Below are 17928 nucleotides of genomic sequence, written 5' to 3' on the forward strand. Positions count from 1 at the left end.
TGGCATGCGTAACAATACGAGACTGGCGCGGAACTGGGGTACAATCGATATTCCACAGTTCAACGTGGACAACTTCCATGTAAGGACTAAGTTTCTTCGGCATACTTGCGGTAAATTTTGACGATAAAAAGTTGACTAAGTAATACATTAGAAAAGACTAGACGATAGTGGCTGACGGCACATCTTAGTGGCTACAGTATTAGCCTTTGGTGGCACGAGCCTCTCCCGGGTTGAGCGGGCCACCAAGGCAAAAACTACGTTCTCTTCAGCCTCAGTTTCTCTCTGGCTCTCTGGCTCAGCGATACCATGGAAATGCTCGAAATCCATTCGGAAACTCATTTGGGCAGTGAGAGGTATCGGCCGTGAGTCGGGTTTAACAAACATAAGGAAGGGCGCAAATGGTAGCACCAATGAATACCCATCAATATGGGCGACACCGATTTCCCATTGGTAGTCGTGATCCACTGGGAAAATTTTTGCAACAAGACCGCTACATGTAGGAGATCAAGGCCGGATGCGATGTGATCCACGTGCTTACAACGTCACCTCAGGCTGTATTTGGCATCTCTGTCACTGGATCTTCAATTATATCTTTGCAACCTTTTGCAGAATGACGACAATATAGCATACAAACATAAACCCTTGTAAACCCAAGCCCTAAAAGGAAGATCAAGCATGGAAGCTTTGAATACCCTGGAGCGCGCCAAAGCGCCTCGGGCTTGGCGGGGGCGTATGCCGCATTCGGAGGGGACCATGTTTTGCTCCCGTCCAATCACAGTCGATCATGTGGTTAAAATTACATTACCGGTAAGAGCATTCCTCCCCTCGTGGAGGTGGAGAGTCCTCGGCAATACCCAGTACAGCACGTATATATCTCCACTGAGACTGAACTTGGCATGGCCTGTATGATAGGAAAGGACGCAAAGTGGAAGATAATGCACTAGGGATATGCTTTACCTTCTGAATGGCTTCTTGTTTGTCGATGGCTAAAACAAATTCCTGTGTGGGAGCCTTGAATCTTGGCAGATTTCAATTGCGCAGGGGGTAAATCGCGTGAACTCGTACTAAGTACTACTAAGTACGCAATGTGAGGTTCGCGTGACCTATGCTTCAGCGTATTAGAGCGCTCTGTACCACTAAAACCGTCTGTTGATTGTGGTACAGTCGGAGATTCTATTGCCCTGGGGCTTTATCTCATATAGAGATCCACTCTGGGAATAGGCAGGGGATAGACTCAAACTTCTAGTCAGGAGACCTCCAAGGAGGAGATACTGATAATGTAGCTGGCACAAATCACATTTCACGATTACTATTGATCTCCGCGTTATTGCCGAGAGGGTAAACGTTATACTCAAAGCGGCAGGCCAGTCCGGGTGGCTGTGACATCACTCAACAATAGTTTGATCAATCACAACAGTAATTGAACATTTATGATGGGAAAGTCGGAAAGCAATCAATGATTCCCGAGGTAATACCGAATAGTCTACCCTTGATGCCAATATGTGGGAAGTCAATACATGTACCATATGGAGATAAGTTACCGTGGCAATTTCTGGGGTAATGCAATGATAACACCGATCGATCATCCCTTGATAAGTTGCGGTCTGTCTTGGAAATACAAGTCTGTATATGTATTTCATTTCTTGTTTGTATACATAACATGACATACTAGACCCCGTTCTATATATTCAATTCCCTCCTCAATCCACAGGTACATGCTCACACCTGCTCTATTTACTCCACACTTAGATCTCATCAGTACGTCTAAGCAGCCACTCAAGGTGTCGATAAGCCGCACGGGGCTGGTACTGCGGCTGCATATGACCAGACTGATAAGTCTCAACCCACATAAGACCACGCTCATAGTGTTGAACACCAATGATACCTTGAGGCCCATCTAGATCCGAAGCACCATTTTCAGCAAAGACATCAGCATACAGCAAATCCGGGATCTTGATGTCAATAGGCGTAGACGGCTTCTCCTGGAAACCAAGATGACCGTTCCAGGTCATGTTCTGGATAGCCATGAGCGTGCCGTTGGTGATGATGACCATATCGAAGTCGCCGTTACCAATTAGAACGCGGTTTGTGGCTTCGATGACCTGCGGTAGGACGTGCTCGATTGGGTTTGCGGAAATATCGCCTTCTTGTTCGGGGCCAGCGTTTCCGCCTACGAATACGGCTTCGGCGGAGCATTCGGCCCAGGTGACGTTGGGCGCGTGGAGGGCTGCTTTGACGTCTGCGCGGTCAAAGTAGACTGTTGATCCTGCTGCTTGGTAGACCAGGGAAGTGGGGAAGGCGAGGACGTCCCAGAGGAGGGGGCACATTTGGTTGATCTCATAGAGGTCGAAGCAAGGGTTGATGTGGAAGACTTCGTAGTAGACGAGGTCGAAGAGGTCACAGTCGGCATTTGTGGTATAGTTGAAAAACATGGGGGGTTGTGTTTCGGGTGGTGGGAAGGTGAGGTATTTGTCGATGAAATCCTCGTATCCGCAGGACTTGTGCTTTTTCTCGAGCTCTGCCATGAATGATTCGTTGAAGTTGAATAGGTTGGCGTTTGCCTGGACGAAGGGCACGACAGGAATCTCTTCTTGCACGTAGTCAAATTGTCCAATACATGGGTCGTATGCCAATGCACCTGGAAACTGTCAGACTAGTTTCAATACTTCGTCTCATCACCACTTACCGTCAAGGTCAAAGTACTCCTTGTCCTTCTCATCCAGCATCGCAGCCGAGATATAGGGCACATATCTTCCGGCATAACTCTCTCCAGTGACATAGATCTTGAAGTTTTTAATCCCGAAAAGCTTCTGGAAATTCTTGAAGAACTTGATAAAGTCCTGCGCAGTCTCCTCTTGGGAATCGGCGGTTGGGGTACCAATTGAGTATCCCGTTCCAACAGGTTGATCAACCCTTCACAATGTTAACAATCAATTTCTCAGTTCGATCCAAGTGAGATACAATACTCACCACAGCACATTGGTCAAGTTAACCCAAGCATACGGGTTCTCCACCGGCGCAAAAGTGCCCGGCTGCCACAAGAATCGACCAGTCTCTTGCAAGAAACTCTCCATGGAACTACATCCAGGACCACCGTTAAGCCAGATGGTGACTTCATCAACAGGCTCGTTGATTGTAGGCTGGAAGATGAAAAACAGCGCTCGAGACTCGTTATGTTTATCAATAGGCACCAAACCAGAGTACATCTCGCCGAGATCAAATGGAACATCGGGTAGGGAGTCCACCAAGTAAGCTATCAATCCATTAGCTCTTATCCTGGTGTTATAATGGGAGCAGCTTAACACCCACGTTTTGTATGGTTGCTCAGAAAGCGAAAGTCTTTCTTCGGGTGCGATTTCTCCTCGCTTCGAGCCTCAATGGCTCGTTTCGCCCTTTCCTGAGGCACGCGTGCCTTTTGTCCGAATTTACCATGCTTGGAAGCATCCACGAGCTCCGAGCCCAATGACAGGGCCAGGAGTGCGGATGTCACCACCGATTTGAGCAACATTCTGCTGGAGTCTGTATAAAGGACCCGAATCAGGAATCAAGGGTGGAGTGAGATGTTCGTTCGCTCATTTGAGTGAGGGGAAGCACAGCTATATAACCCCGAGACTGGTGGGAGTTGATTGGAAGATTGGAGAAATTACCTAGCTTCGGACTAACTGATGCTTCTTCTACGCCTCCACGGCCCCTGTCAATTGTGATTATCCACTGATATCAGTTTCGGTGGGGTCATTCCCCAACCCCCGGAAAAGGAAATTTGTCTGAGTCTGCTAGTCTGCTGCTATTATTGTTTTCAGCATAGAATCTTTCTTGTGGGATTGCTACCTCAACAACGCTGCTGTTGGAATGAATAATTTGTGCATGGTCATGGCTGCATCTGCGGCATTGAGGGGATGCGCACAGATGTGACGAGGGTCGGAGCAGCGACGGATTCCGGCTAGATCGACAGTTATCTTTTAATTTGGGATAGTAAAGCTTGTATATAAAGAGCAGGAGCAGCTTCTAATTGGCTTAATTGGTCCTTATCCCCTCACTAACCCGTCGGCTAAGCACTATGGCCTCCACATCCATCATGCAGTTCGACTTGTATGAGGTTGCCTGCCGGTGGCTTGAGACGACCGGCTTGCGGCGGATGTTTCTGTTTTCTTTGTTAAGATACTATGGTCTCACAGTGGTTATATCCGGGTATATTATCCATATACACGAAAGATGGCCGAATCATCTCGCCCCTGACTATCTTCATGGCTGGAGATGCGGGGAGCGGGAACGGCCGCGTCGCCCCAAAAAACAATCACAACGTGGGAGATGGTACCTGAATATGATTGTGCCTGCAGCTTCGGGGTTTAAGATACGACGCCAAGCTTTCTGCGAGTTGCTTGTTCGCATGCGATCGGCTAGATGTGAGGCTTGGTACACCGCAACTGAGACTGATAAGGCTCAGGGCCGTTTGCGGCAGTTGTGTTATCCGGGACTCCGCGTTCACCGAGTCGATGTAACTTGATGATAAGAGAATAGAGAAGCAGGTTATTGTGTTTTAATGACCAAAATAAAGGTGTCAAGACTATATTGTATAATGGGTGAAGAAAGAAAAACAAAAAGCAAAAAGAATGGACTCGCGGGGAATCGAACCCCGGACCACTCCCATGCTAAGGGAGTATTATACCACTAAACCACAAGCCCAGTTCGATGGATAAGGTTGGCATAACGTGATTAATGGTTCAGAAACACTATATTGGACAATTTCCGTCAACATCAAGATTATTTATTATGAACATCTGCGCGCAGACGTCTTTCTAGCATTTTTCGTAGGCTAAATCGTCTGGAATGGTATTGCAGTCATTTATTGATATTATATTCCGCTGTAGGGGAGAGACTCGATCGATCGAGTGGTTATATATATTTGTCCATTTAGGTGAAGCTGGTACATATAGTCACCAATTGCATATGATAGATGGTCCTGTTTGCCCACCTACTTACTGCATAATGATTTGAAGGATTTAGCCCAACACTACCGTGAAATGATGCATGATAGGTAGCTGGCTATCAGTGGCATATAGTAACATACTGACTATCTGTATAGCCCAGACCTAAGTATTTCCAGATATCTTGACCCAAGATGGCGTATCTAAATCTCCTAGGAAACCACAAGGTCAAATGATATACTTCACATGAGTCAATATCTCAGAATACGGTGAAAGGATCAGGATTATTGATCTGGGTATACAATGTCTTGGCTGTGCTGGACCTGCCAGATGCTGTTAGCTCCACTCCACTCCACGGCTGCCAATAAACTCGCTCTCCGATTTTTCTAACCACCTCAAAACGGACTAGAGACCCCGAGGATCCGCCCTAACACCAATGGGAATAATTCCGCGCAAAATTCTCCATTGGATTTGCATATGACTCCAAGTCTCGATTGCTAATATCGACCCCTCTTTACCCAACTTCTTCCCAGATCCCCCAGATTCACAGCTCTCAGACAAGTCATTTTCAACGCGGAGAAAACGTGGAGAATCAACCAACGGCCCTTTCTGTAGAATGCCCACCAATGTCAGGTCTGCCAATATCAACTCTGGCGACCATGGACCTGATATTTTGAACACTGCCCACCCAACTGAGACGGCATTCACAGAGAAGAGCTCTGTCAACGTGGATCAAGAAAAGACGAAGAATGAAGACACAGACTACGAAAAGCAAGTCCAACCCGACTTGACCAACCCTGCCCCAGAGCAAGAACCCACCCAAGATGAAGTCTACCGAACAGCATCTACAGTGGCCCCATCTCACAGGTCAGCCCGAAGAGACCCTGTTAGTCGAGTCACAACCGATGCAGAGGGCAACACCTACCCCGAGGGGGGTCTCCAAGCATGGCTGGTTGTGCTTGGTAGCTTCCTTGGCCTGTTTGGATCCCTCGGGCTGGTCAACACCATAGGCACATTCCAGGCCTATATCCAAACCCACCAGCTGAAAGAATACAGCGCCGGAAGTATTGGATGGATCTTTGGAATGTTCGCCTTCCTCACCTTCTTCTGCGGAGTGCAAGTCGGTCCCATTTTCGACGCACGTGGCCCACGCCTCCTCGTATTCGCAGGCTCCGTCTTTGAAATGGCCATGATCATTCTTGTTGGTTTCTGCACTGAATATTGGCACTTCATGCTGGTCATTGGTGTCCTGGGTGGAGTCGGAGCGTCTCTCATTTTCACCCCGGCCATCTCGGCGATCGGCCATTTCTTCTACGAGAAACGTGGAGTCGCAACTGGAATGGCTGCCACCGGTGGTTCTATCGGAGGTATTGCTTTTCCTTTGATTCTGGAAAGCCTCTTTCCCAAGATTGGCTGGGCATGGGCGACCCGAGTTGTTGCATTGATCTGCTTGATTGTACTGGGACTCGCAAACCTTCTCATCAGGTCTCGACTGCCCCAGAAGCCATTTTCCAAGGAGAACATTCTCCCGGATTTCCGCATCTTTCGCGATTCTCGATTCGCATTTACAACTGCCAGTGTCTTCTTCATCGAGTGGGGTCTCTTCGTGCCGATTAGTTATATTTCATCGTACGCCCTCGACCACGGTTTCTCAAGCCATTTCTCCTACCAAATTATCGCAATCCTGAACGCCGGTTCATTCTTTGGTCGGTGGCTCCCAGGTTTCTTTGCGGATTTCCTGGGTCGCTTCAACACTCTCATTGCAACCGTAGCGCTCTGCTTACTCTGCAATGCCTGTCTGTGGCTTCCCGCCGGGAGCAGTCTACCCCTACTGATTGTATACTCTGCGCTTTTCGGTTTCTCCAGTGGAAGCAACATCAGCTTGACGCCAGTCTGTGTCGGTCAACTCTGCAAGACTGAAAACTACGGCCGGTATTACGCAACTGCCTACACCATCGTGAGCTTCGGGTGAGTTCCTTTGTTATTTTGCTTCTGCTTGTGATTTCACGTAACTGACATACGTTTGCCACAGTACTCTCACCGGAATTCCCATCGCTGGTGAAATCTTGTCACGCTGCAATGGATCATACTGGGGTCTGATTACATTCACTATTGTCTGCTATGCTGCTGGCCTGGCATGTTGCACCGCCGTAAAGGTTATTCAGGTTGGCTGGCGTCACCCCCTCGCGATCTACTAATCCCGAACTTGGTATTCGAAATCGGATACAATATCCTACCTCGGTGTTCCAATATTGATAGCTGGTAACCCTGACACGATTCATGATTCACAAAATAAAAGGTTAGACACAAAAGTTGGGTTTTCTCAAGACCATTGCTTCATCATTTTGCTTCATTTTTGGTTCTTACAGCGATAACATGAACAGCTTGCATCCATAGCCAATATTTCAATAGCGTTTGTTCATTGAGTTATCTGTACATAGTTTCTCCTAATGTCTTTTATTTGTTTGCGATCCACTAAGCCAACATTATAAAATCGAAACCATAGACCGCTGCAATGTCTCCATAGAAATGATGAAATGATGAAATGAGATCACCCAATTTAGGGGTCTGGCGGACATCGCACCCCGCTCCAGGGCCATTTCAAGCGGATGACGATTCCGTACCGGACCAACCCGGTGAGCCCTACCTACGCACATCAGGGACGTCGTTATAATTGACCCCAACAGATGCAGCAAAGTAGACAAGACAAAGGAAACAGGTTCCTATGATACTAATTATTACCATTATTCATCTAGACTCAATCAAGCAATATGTAGACATGCAATACTTACGGTATGCGCCGACTTAGGGTTGGACCTGGCTAGGGCGCATAAGATATCCGCGGGAAGAACACCAACCGCTTCCCTGATCTAAATATCTAGTCACGATGATCGCGACAAGTACCTCACCAACCCATGGATTGAACACTGGGAATGAATTCCAATAGGACAACCGAGTTCCCCTCTCACCACGGTACCAACACACCGTCCCAAAGGAGAAAAACAAACAGCGACATCACCTCCAAATACTAGACCTGGCTTACTGATGACATCGAGCGTTCATCAGACCATCATTCATTTTCTTGGTCCCAATAAATACACGACGTGATGGCCACGTCTTCTTCCGCTGCTTCCCTACTCTACCTGAAATCTTTGCTTTTTCTCTCCTTCGTCTTGGATTGTTCTCCATTCTGCATCCAATTTGCTATATACCTTCACTTCATATATTGCGTTGGATCCCGACGTTGCGTTTGATATCGATATCTGTATCGGCCAAAATCAATCTTCAATTCAAAAGCGATCTGCTCTATCAATTGATTTTGCTGTCCCTGTCTCTGTCTCTATCCTTCTTTCCGTGCCTGTCCGGTTAGGCTAGCCCTTGCTCAATCATTCTGCACATACCTCGTTAGGTTACGTCCCAGTCATGTTTTCGAGAAATTGCCTACTGCTGCTGGCCTGTTTCTGGACGCTCCTCCAGAGTGTCGCGGCTGCTCCCGATGTCGCGCTGGAGCCTGGTCTTGAGGATAGCCACCGTCTGCAGGGGCGGGACCTGGAAGAGCGCAATAATCATCCCGGTCTTGAGAGCTCCTTGCTGTCGGTTCTAACCGCGGATATAGCGTCCTCGACCCAACACCGCAGTGGTGGCGGTACTACCACCACCGAGCAAGGCAGTAGTGGTAAACCGTCCGCTACCCCTACCACAGAGGGAGGTAGTACCTCGCCTACTTCCCCTGCAGGTGGAATCTCGCCAACTGGCACTGCCGGTACAGAAACTGGAACTGGCACCACTAGTCCTTCGACTGGTTCTCCGATTGGTCCCGCCATTGGTCCGTCCACTAGCACTGTCGAAACCTCCAACACTACCTCGACTGGCGGTCCTGGAACTTCCAATGTTCCCAGCACCAGCCCCTCGACTGGGGGACCAGAGAAATCCACTGGCCCCCACACTAGTCCTTCCACAGGCGGTGTTGGTCCCTCTACCGCTGCTATTCCCCAGACTAGCGGCAGAGTTGGGGCTTCTTCCAGTGGCTCAGAGACCTCGCCTGGTAAATCTACCTCTCCTGGAGGAGGTGGAGCCACTGGAACGCCTGCCACTCAGCCTTCCACTACTCAACCCTCTACCACCTCCCCTTCTGGTGGCGGTGGTACTGGAAGTGTAACTCCAAGCGGTGGTGGCCGCACTTCTCCCATTGTTGGTGGTGGAGGCGGCACTGAACGACCCAGTACTCCCACTTCTCCCACTAGCGGTGGTGGAGGTAGTACTGGACAACCCAGTACTCAAACTTCTCCCATTGGTGGTGGTGGTGGAGGCGGCACTGAACAGCCCAGTACTCACACGTCTCCTACTAGCGGTGGTGGAGGAGGTACTGGACAACCCAGTACTCAAACTTCTCCCATTAGTGGTGGTGGAGGAGGTACTGGACAACCCAGTACTCACACTTCTCCCACTGGCGGTGGTGGAGGTGGTACTGAACAGCCCAGTACCCAAACTTCTCCCATTGGTGGAGGTGGAGGTGGTACTGGACAACCCAGTACTCACACTTCTCCCACTAGTGGTGGTGGAGGGGTCACTGAACAGCCCAGCACTACTCACTCTTCTACCACTGGTCCTACGGGCGGTGGTGGAGGTGGCGGTCCTCCTCAGACTATAAATGGCGGCGGCGGCAGTAGTGCAAGTCCCTCCGGCCCTAAGGAGACTGTTGTTGTCCCTGTCGAGCCTGTGACTGTTACTTGCCCTCCTGCTGTTACTGTTACTGTCACTGCTGCTTCGTCTTCTGGTACTGGCTGCCCTTGCCCAGGTACTTCTGCTGCTGCTGCTGGTGCAAGCCCCGGCGGCGGCAGCAACCCAGGTGGTGGTGGTGGAGGTAACCCAGGCGGTGGTGGTGGTAATCCCGGTGGTGGTGGTGGTGGAAATCCAGGAGCTGGCGGAGGAGCTAGCCCGAGTGGAGGCGGAGGTGGTGGTAACCCAACAGGAGGTGGTGGTGGTGGAAATCCAGGAGCTGGTGGAGGAGCTAACCTCGGTGGTGGCGGAGGTGGTGGTAACCAAACAGGAGGTGGTAACCCGACAGGTGGTGGTGGAAGCATCACACCTGGAGGTGGCGGCGGTGGATCAACCACCACAGGCCGAGGCAGCTCAACAGTCCCTCCAAGCAACAGTGGCGGAGTCTTGACATCCACCAGAACCAGCTTCAGCACCAGAACCAGCTCCAGCTCCAGCTCCAGCTCCAGCTCCAGCCCCAGCTCCAGCTCCAGCCCCAGCCCCAGCTCCAGCACCAGCACCAGCACCAGGACCAGCACCAGCACCATCACGAGCACCAGCACCATCACCAGCACCTCGACTCCTTTCGTACCAACCAGCACCAGAGAGAGAACCAGCAGAACCACAAGCTCCTCTTCCGCGATTAGGACAACTGGCAGCACGTTGACAACCGCGCCTTCCAGGTCAGAGACCAAATCAGAGACTAGGTTCAGCACCAGTTCTTCCCAAGTTAAGCCAACTAAGCGAGCATTTGTGGCCCCTGATATTGTTCGACGAGCCCCCCTTGGAAACATCACGGCCCTCTTCAGCAACTCGACTATCTCGAATAGGACTACCACTGCGAACCTCACTGAGGCTGCGTCTGTGCCTGCCTTTTTGCCTCGCTTCCACCGTGGTCGTTTCAGGGCTTAGATTGCTTGGATTTCTGTATTAGAGTTGAAAAGTGGTTAATCCTTTTAATTTGTTGTTTAGATGAGAGGTTCGGCCTTGCTGACACTCGGTGATCTTAGAGGAGTTAGGGTGTTTGGAAGTAATGCAATGTGGCTTTTGATATTCTGTTCGACTATGTATTTGTTACATTAATCTTCCTCCTGGAAGAGGTAATCCTACTCCAGGTCACTGTCATAACCATCCGATGCAGAACGTCCAACGGTACCATCGTCATGAACGATGACGCGCTCCTTCTTCGGAATGTCCTTAAGGTTCTCACTGGAGACCATGATGGCTCGGCCTTCACTACAATTATTGGGCTAAGCTCCTTCTTTATTATGGCTACTATCCCCATGAGCTACTAGGGTAAGAAGTGTCGCTAGCTCACTCGGAGGCAGTATAAGACTCTTCTCCGGATCCGTGACGGTCCCCGTTTAGTTGGATGTCTAGGTTGTCATCGTCGTTGCTATTTATCTAGACAGGATTTTATTTTATTTCTCTGTTCATATGCATGTCAGTAATACCTATGTATTAATCAAAGCGTTTCCTTTCATGACGGCGTTCATCTAGACTTGGGCCCACTGCTCGAATTTAGCAAGGTTCTTTTTTTGTGCTCCCAATCTTACCCTTTTGCAGTCGCAATTTCCTACACTTATTAGTCATTAGGATTACCGGCTTTTTGAAGGAACATCCCCGTCATCGAACAAGTGTGGAGATAGGCCTTGGGTAAATTTTCCGAATGCCAGGTGTTGTCATCTAAGAAGAATTGGCTGGGCACGTCAGAGAAAAGAAAGCCTACGTACAGGCAAATACTTAGTTTATGTTCCCCTTGGGAGCTGATGAGCCATGGCATGGTTGCTCGCTCAATTGATCGCTCAGATGCTCATTCGAATATCCGTTTGAAACGCCAAGCCCCACAACTTTTGCACTTGGACTATATCGAATAACACCTACTCTTATTGAACTACACACAGATCCCCATAGACTTGGACTTCCATTTTCAAAATAGTTCTGCGTTGAGCTTAGTCTCAATACGCCACCCCGTATATGTGAGACCTACATCACACCACATATTGGTGGCGCAACCAGCGGTTAAGCGTTGTACATGTATCCTCTTTTATTGTGTCGACGGGGAAAAGATTTACGCTCAGTGGAGGAACATCCCCTTTCTTTAGCAAGTCCTTAGCAAGTCCGAATAGATCTTAGATAAAGTTATGTCATAACAGGGGGGCACATCTTCTTTTTGTGCATCTCGTGCTGCAAGATGTCGATAGCAGAAAATATATGTACTAACAGTGCCAGTATCATGCTAAAAGTCTACAATAGCCGACAATTCCCGTATGCACGTAAGCAGGACTCATATTTTATTTGCCTGCAATAGTACAATGTCGTATCGAATAAAAGAGCCGAGGTATAGACCAATAAGCTTCTATCTCTCCATGCTCAATCGTGATCTTTGGGCTTTATTGCAGATAGTGAATGCACACAATATCACACGAGACATGTAGACTTACTATGATTGATTGTCCTATACACTGTAATCCCGGGTCCAAGTAATGCCAAACATTCTAGCGAAGTGCATACCCCGCAATGACTTGCTTTGCAGAGATGCACGCATTTAGAATGAGACCCTTAAGAAAATATGTCATCAGCTTGGCTCTTGGACGACCACTATAAAAACAGCCTCTAAACCCGTTCCTGTATATATTCAGCACCAGGTTTTCTTTTCCTCAGGAGTTCATTTGATAACCAAAAATGCGTTTCTCATTGCTCTCTATCCTCGCTCTTGCGCCAGCCACATTTGCGCTAGTCCTCGATACGCCCATTATAAAATCGCGTCGGACTTGGGACCTGACATGGAGACTTGACACGGAGGATGTCGGCTTCTTTCTTACTCGAGACTTCAAAACATTCGACTTTATTGGTGTCGCTCCGGCTGAGCCAGAAAAGGCTACTGTTAAGGTACCAAGAGAGTTGCTTCGTCCAGGGTAAGAAAATAATACTTGAGCTTGCGTCATTGATTTAATAAGAATGTGATGCTGATCTGGTCTGTGTAGTGATGTTTGGCTGGTCGCATACACCAACGATGGTAGAGGCCCAATCGGATATAGTGAGAAGTTTACTCTGGAATAAGCACCGGCTTTATATACGGAGGTTGTTACGGATATGATTCCTTAGCCCTCATTGTCTGTCCAGCGTTGAACTTATGGGAAGTTCTAAAATATCTTATAAAACAACCGACCTCAAAAGAATCCAGGGTGTTCCCTAGCTATAAAACGTTCAGGAAAAAGCTAGTAAGCAAGCGCTAGGTAAAGGGAGCTATAAAAAGCCCCCTTTCATCAAGTTTAGATAATAGGCTAGTACAGCGCAGATTTAAGAAAGAAGATAAGTCGAAGCTTAGTGCTTAGCGGACGCAGTGAAAATAGCGGCTGGTTTAGCGGCCAAAGAATTAGAGGAAACACTTAAAAATGAGGATGATAATACATTATTGGCTAATAAGGCTATTGATAGGCTTTATTTCATGGATCCTAGACCTTATAGGCCTAGGAAATGAGCTAGAAATTGAAGAAATTGAAAATCTGCGTTATGGCTGAGAATTGCATTTTGGCAGAGGGACACAGCTACTTTACCGCCCACTCTCTATTTAATAAACCCGAACATAAACTCCCTTATTGTCCTGATTCTCCAGTGTCAAAGGAACTCGCAGCACCAAAGGAACTCGCTGATTCTCTATATCCGGGGCTAGCTCGATCGTAGGACTATTATTCACTACCACTATCAGGCGAATATTGGTTCTCTCGTTCCTAACAATCTGAATGATAGACTCTAAGACGTCTTATTGCTATAAAGAAAGCGACGTTGTCTTTATCATTTTACACTAGAAAGAGGAGTAGAGAACTAAACTTCGTTTTGTCACTCTCTTCGTCCCCTTTCAAAATATATAGCATAGTGTTTAACATTGCGAGACAAATATAATTTTTTTCCAATTTTGCTACAAGAACACGATTCGGCATTCGGAACACAAGCTTTGGCTTCGTCCCGAAGGAGGAAGCACTTGCATAGTCAATCCGTCATGTAGAAGATCTTTCAGTTCAAATCGCGAAGAAGAAGTCATCGGTAATCCATCTCCTTGCGAGATTATTTCCCATAAACCCATGGAGGGTAACAAGGATTAAGGAATTGGAAGTAAAGAGCCATGCGTAAGTTACAGGGGGTTTAAACAGATCACCCGAAATTTGTTAATATCGAAAGCTAAGAGACGTTTGTTATTGAAATTATTAACCAGGTACACTTTAAACTGTCACAGGATCGACAGGGCTCGCTACCTCAAGCCTTGTACTGCGCTGCCAAAGATACCATTAGAGGATCAAGAGAATCCAAGCAGCCTCTGAAGAGGGTGGTTTTATCGAGATGGCGAGGTATTCCACCACATTCCTATATTTCTCATCCCCTTAAATTCCTAGCATAAAAGTGAGGTAAAAAAGTCCACCGTAGAGGTATAAAAGATCAATCTCAGACTCTTGTAGTTGTTGGTTACACCATTATCATGTGAGGTGAATTTGATGTCGTGTCGTGGAAAGCTGCGAGCAATTTCAAGTCCCTTGGACCGAACTCCCCCGCTTGGAAGCTTAGAATGCTGGTACCGGGTCCGAGGGTCAATTGAGAACAGTTCAGACTTGACATGTGTCTTTTGGAGATAACTTCTTCTTCATAATCATTAGTCAATCTCGTATGGTCAATGTGCTTGTATGTGGGAAATGCCCGAACGTACAGATGACCATTGACTGATCGGATATCTGATAAGCGAACTGCAGCACGGGAAGGGTTAAATGATGTTTGTTCTTGATCAATCTCATGTCTTGTAAGACTTGAAAGGAAGTTGAATGTGTGAAAGCGTGACAGCATGAAAATGTGAAGGGGTGAAGAGGAGAAGACGAAAAGACATGAATATATAGGTCCGAAGTTGGGGAAACTTTCAAGACATTCCCTATGAGAAGCGCAGTATACAGTCGTGAACTGGTGTCTCTATTATACGTTTGTACAACTTGCAAGACATTCTACATCAATCAGAACACATCAATTTCATTTTAGGCAATGTGCAATAATAGTATGGGTCAATGCATACTCCTTCACATTTTGTATGTGCCACCCGCTATAAAGTGAAGAGCATGGACACTATTCGTAAGCATTCTCACTGGATCTCAATGGGCCTGCCACCGATCGGCCAAGGTGGCTAGGAAACCGAAAGAACGGCGCACTGGAGGATGGACACCCTTAGAAGCATTGATGTGGAAGAAGGGACCACTGAAGACGGACTGTGCAGAGAAATGGGAGGAAAGAGTTACGCTCCCACCCTGGGAGAGACGCGTCTCGTGTCTCATTGAACCCTCGGAGGCTGCATTGGTAAACCTTGACTTTATCTCCAACAAAAGAGGACACAGGAAGGAAGTGAGACCTTCTCAATGACATACACCGACGGCAGCGGCTTCGAGAGCCACATTGGTGCAGCTACCGTCAACATCCATGACGGTGATACCATTATCTCCTACCGCAGACAACTCGGCACGGAGAGCCAGTCCCGAAGACGCTAGGCACTCACTAATGCTTGCTAACACCGTCGAGGGTGGAGAGAACCTCGATGAGCTATTCAAATACACGGCGCCTAACTAGGCACTAAACAACGATAATCAGCAATCGAGGCTAAAGTGAGGATGTCGGAGAACGGGGTTTGATCTTGCTACAGCAGGAATTGGCCGGGAGCTTAAAGCGGAGGTGTTTACATAGGATGTGAGAAGAGAGAGGACTTGGAGAAGTGGACGGTGCATCCAAGCGCTCATTTTTGTATTCAATGCATTGCTGGCATTGCATTTCTCATTTGTATTGCGGGTTTTATGGGACTTGACTTACATGTAATAGGCTGGTGCTTCCACTCTTTGAGAACCAGCCTCACTTTTATACTGGAGCATGATCAGGCGTACGGGACATGGGTTCTTGCTTCAAATAGAAAGAAGCGCCTACATAGCCATTACGATACTAGTTAGGCTTCAACAGGTTAGTAGAACTTTGATTGATTGATTAACATTATTCGTAATCTAGGTGGCAGTAAAATTGCCTCCTCGGGAAATGATCGATATTCCAGACTGACACCGCAGGGCTATCAAGGGAAACAAGCAGCCTCCTAAGAGGGTCGTTTCAACGAGATATTCCCAACAGACACCGTAGGACCATCAAGAGAATCCAACAACCTCCGAAGTGGGTGGTTTCGTCAAGATCATCAAAATAGATATCTTCGCGCTGAGGGGATGGTGGAAGAATTTATTCAGTCGACGCCTGGGCAACTCCTGCGATTCTTGCTGCTTCCTTTTCTCTCCATCTCTTGTCGCGCTGTCGCTTCTTTTTGCTGTCATGGTTTCTTTTGTGTTTCTTTGGCTCTGCAAGTCCCTTTGGAGCTGCGGACTGTTCTGGAACGGCAGACTGCTTTGGCACAGTGAGTTCCTCTCGCACAGCGAGCTCCTTTGGCACTGCCAGTTTCTTCGGCAATAGGTGTACACCTGGCACGGGATGTCCCTCTGGCATGGGATGTCCCTCTGGCATGGGATGTCCCTCTGGCATGGGATGTCCCTCTGGCATGGGGTGTCCCTCTGGCATGGGGTGTCCCTCTGACACGGGTGGTCCCTCTGACACGGGTGGTCCCTCTGACACGGGTGGTCCCTCTGACACGGGTGGTCCCTCTGACACGGGTGGTCCCTCTTGCATGGGATGTCCCTTTGGTGCGGGTGGTCCCTTTAGTCCGAGGTATCTTTCTGATGCTGGGTTTCCCACCTCCCGCATATCATGGAAGAAGGGTACCACATCTTGGTAAAGCGCATAATCCTCTGACAGTAGAGAATTGAGAAGGTCAGAGGGGATATCCATACCCTCTGGCGCATCAAAAAAACGCTCGCTCCATGGGTAACAAATGACATCACGGAGTTGAACATACAACCCGAGCCGCAGCAGCAGTACCGAAATGAGGATCAGGGCAGAAATAGGATTAAAACTGCAGAAATAGAACAACGTTGTAATCCGTTCCATGGAAGGAAGATGCTTGGGGCTGAGTAGGTGTGGGGTACCACTCTTTTGCTGCTTGTCATGAGAGGAAAACATGCCCTGTGCCCAGCGAAAGAATCGCGCCAGAGGAGATCTAGAAGAAGGCATCGGGGACGAGACGAGAGGTGGCAGTGGGAGTGGTTCTGCTTGGGTGGGGTGGAAGCCGGTTTTTGTGCCGGAGTCGAAATTCCAGACCTTTGTTGGATGCATGGTCATATCAGCGGGGAAGTTGTATTCGGAGGTTACTCCATTGACCAGTACGTCCAAGGTCATCAACTCCATGGTAAGCTGAAAGGAGCCGCAGAGCCTCTTTGTGAGTGAGTTTCCTGGCTCAGTAAGCCCCGGAATAGCGAACCACTGGCTCCAGAGAGCCGTGACTGCAAACATTCCCACGAATGGGATAAGCATCTTGAGGAGCGGCAGATGGTATTGTTGTTCTGTGTCCAAGACGCGTTAACAACCTGATCTGCTGCGTCACAAATCCCATAAATGTTATGGCAAAGGCGGGATCGGATGGTTAGGATTGCACATACTGAAAAGTAAAAACGAAAACGGGAAGGCGGTCGTGGACCGGGAGTAGAGATACAGCGCCAAGGGGGACGTTGGATGAGGTGGTGGGACTTGGGGAAAAGAGGAAAGAGAAATAGAAAGAAGGGGGGAGAAGAGATGATATGAAAAAGACAAACACCAAGAAGACAGGCCAGGAAGGAACGATCGACCAAAATAAGAAGGAACGTTCTATCGTCTTACGTTCTTGCTTCTCTTTCCTATAACACATCCTCTCGGATACCTTTCTCCTCTTGCTTTATCCCTAAGTCCTACATTTTATCCAGTGTCCCTTTCTGCGCTGTTCTTCGGCTCTGTCTACAACCCCTCTACTTATGTTTTGTCCCTCTTCAGTATGAGCAGCTTCAGCCATTCCTTCCCTCCGGTACGCTTGAAGCGTAATAGCCGCCCCTCGAAGCAAAGAGGAAACGTGCCGGAAGTACTAGGATGAAGCTCTCTGGCAACCGCAGTCCCTGCCCTCTCCCCCCTTCAGTACGTTCGAAGCGTGCGAAGCGCCCGTCGCAGGCAACGAGAAGATGTATGGAAAAGCAGAAAAAGAAGAAACAAGTGGTCCAGCCACTCACCGAGTTATGGGAGCCTTTCGTTCAGGCCGCTTATTTGCTTATTTGCGTCGCCTCTGGTCCCAGCATCACTTGTGGGTTTGGCTCTTGGCCCTCGC

The 17928-nt window shown here is 48.3% G+C and overlaps 7 protein-coding genes across 7 annotated transcripts; 3 read left to right on the forward strand and 4 right to left on the reverse strand.

Annotated features, from left to right (window-relative positions):
* Positions 1-1745: 1745 nt before the first annotated feature.
* Positions 1746-3508, reverse strand: sxa2 (putative pheromone processing carboxypeptidase (Sxa2); the record flags this gene model as incomplete). Its single annotated transcript, XM_022627111.1, has 4 exons — positions 1746-2638; positions 2687-2913; positions 2971-3253; positions 3310-3508. The coding sequence occupies 4 exons, from the start codon at positions 3506-3508 to the stop codon at positions 1746-1748; spliced, it is 1602 nt and encodes a 533-aa protein (XP_022493449.1).
* A 2033-nt stretch (positions 3509-5541) lies between these two features.
* Positions 5542-7123, forward strand: PENARI_c001G00230 (MCT family MFS transporter; the record flags this gene model as incomplete). Its single annotated transcript, XM_022626126.1, has 2 exons — positions 5542-6893; positions 6958-7123. 2 exons carry the CDS (start codon positions 5542-5544, stop codon positions 7121-7123), a joined length of 1518 nt encoding a protein of 505 aa, XP_022493954.1.
* A 1225-nt stretch (positions 7124-8348) lies between these two features.
* Positions 8349-10595, forward strand: PENARI_c001G03395 (putative extracellular threonine rich protein; the record flags this gene model as incomplete). The annotated part of the gene is made up of 1 exon (XM_022626381.1): positions 8349-10595. The coding sequence occupies one exon, from the start codon at positions 8349-8351 to the stop codon at positions 10593-10595; it is 2247 nt and encodes a 748-aa protein (XP_022493557.1).
* Positions 10596-10651: 56 nt separating this feature from the next.
* PENARI_c001G04831 (uncharacterized protein) lies at positions 10652-10903 on the reverse strand (the record flags this gene model as incomplete). Its single annotated transcript, XM_022626491.1, has 2 exons — positions 10652-10688; positions 10794-10903. The coding sequence occupies 2 exons, from the start codon at positions 10901-10903 to the stop codon at positions 10652-10654; spliced, it is 147 nt and encodes a 48-aa protein (XP_022493435.1).
* Positions 10904-12368: 1465 nt separating this feature from the next.
* On the forward strand, positions 12369-12746 carry PENARI_c001G02614 (uncharacterized protein; the record flags this gene model as incomplete). Its single annotated transcript, XM_022626323.1, has 2 exons — positions 12369-12601; positions 12671-12746. 2 exons carry the CDS (start codon positions 12369-12371, stop codon positions 12744-12746), a joined length of 309 nt encoding a protein of 102 aa, XP_022494007.1.
* A 2069-nt stretch (positions 12747-14815) lies between these two features.
* Positions 14816-15139, reverse strand: PENARI_c001G05119 (uncharacterized protein; the record flags this gene model as incomplete). The annotated part of the gene is made up of 2 exons (XM_022626520.1): positions 14816-14929; positions 15086-15139. The coding sequence occupies 2 exons, from the start codon at positions 15137-15139 to the stop codon at positions 14816-14818; spliced, it is 168 nt and encodes a 55-aa protein (XP_022493604.1).
* Positions 15140-15929: 790 nt separating this feature from the next.
* On the reverse strand, positions 15930-17111 carry PENARI_c001G12247 (uncharacterized protein; the record flags this gene model as incomplete). Its single annotated transcript, XM_022627094.1, has 1 exon — positions 15930-17111. One exon carries the CDS (start codon positions 17109-17111, stop codon positions 15930-15932), a length of 1182 nt encoding a protein of 393 aa, XP_022493702.1.
* Positions 17112-17928: the final 817 nt, after the last annotated feature.

The sequence above is a fragment of the Penicillium arizonense genome (genome assembly GCF_001773325.1).
Source record: "Penicillium arizonense strain CBS 141311 chromosome Unknown PENARI_contig001, whole genome shotgun sequence".
NCBI lineage: Eukaryota > Fungi > Ascomycota > Eurotiomycetes > Eurotiales > Aspergillaceae > Penicillium > Penicillium arizonense.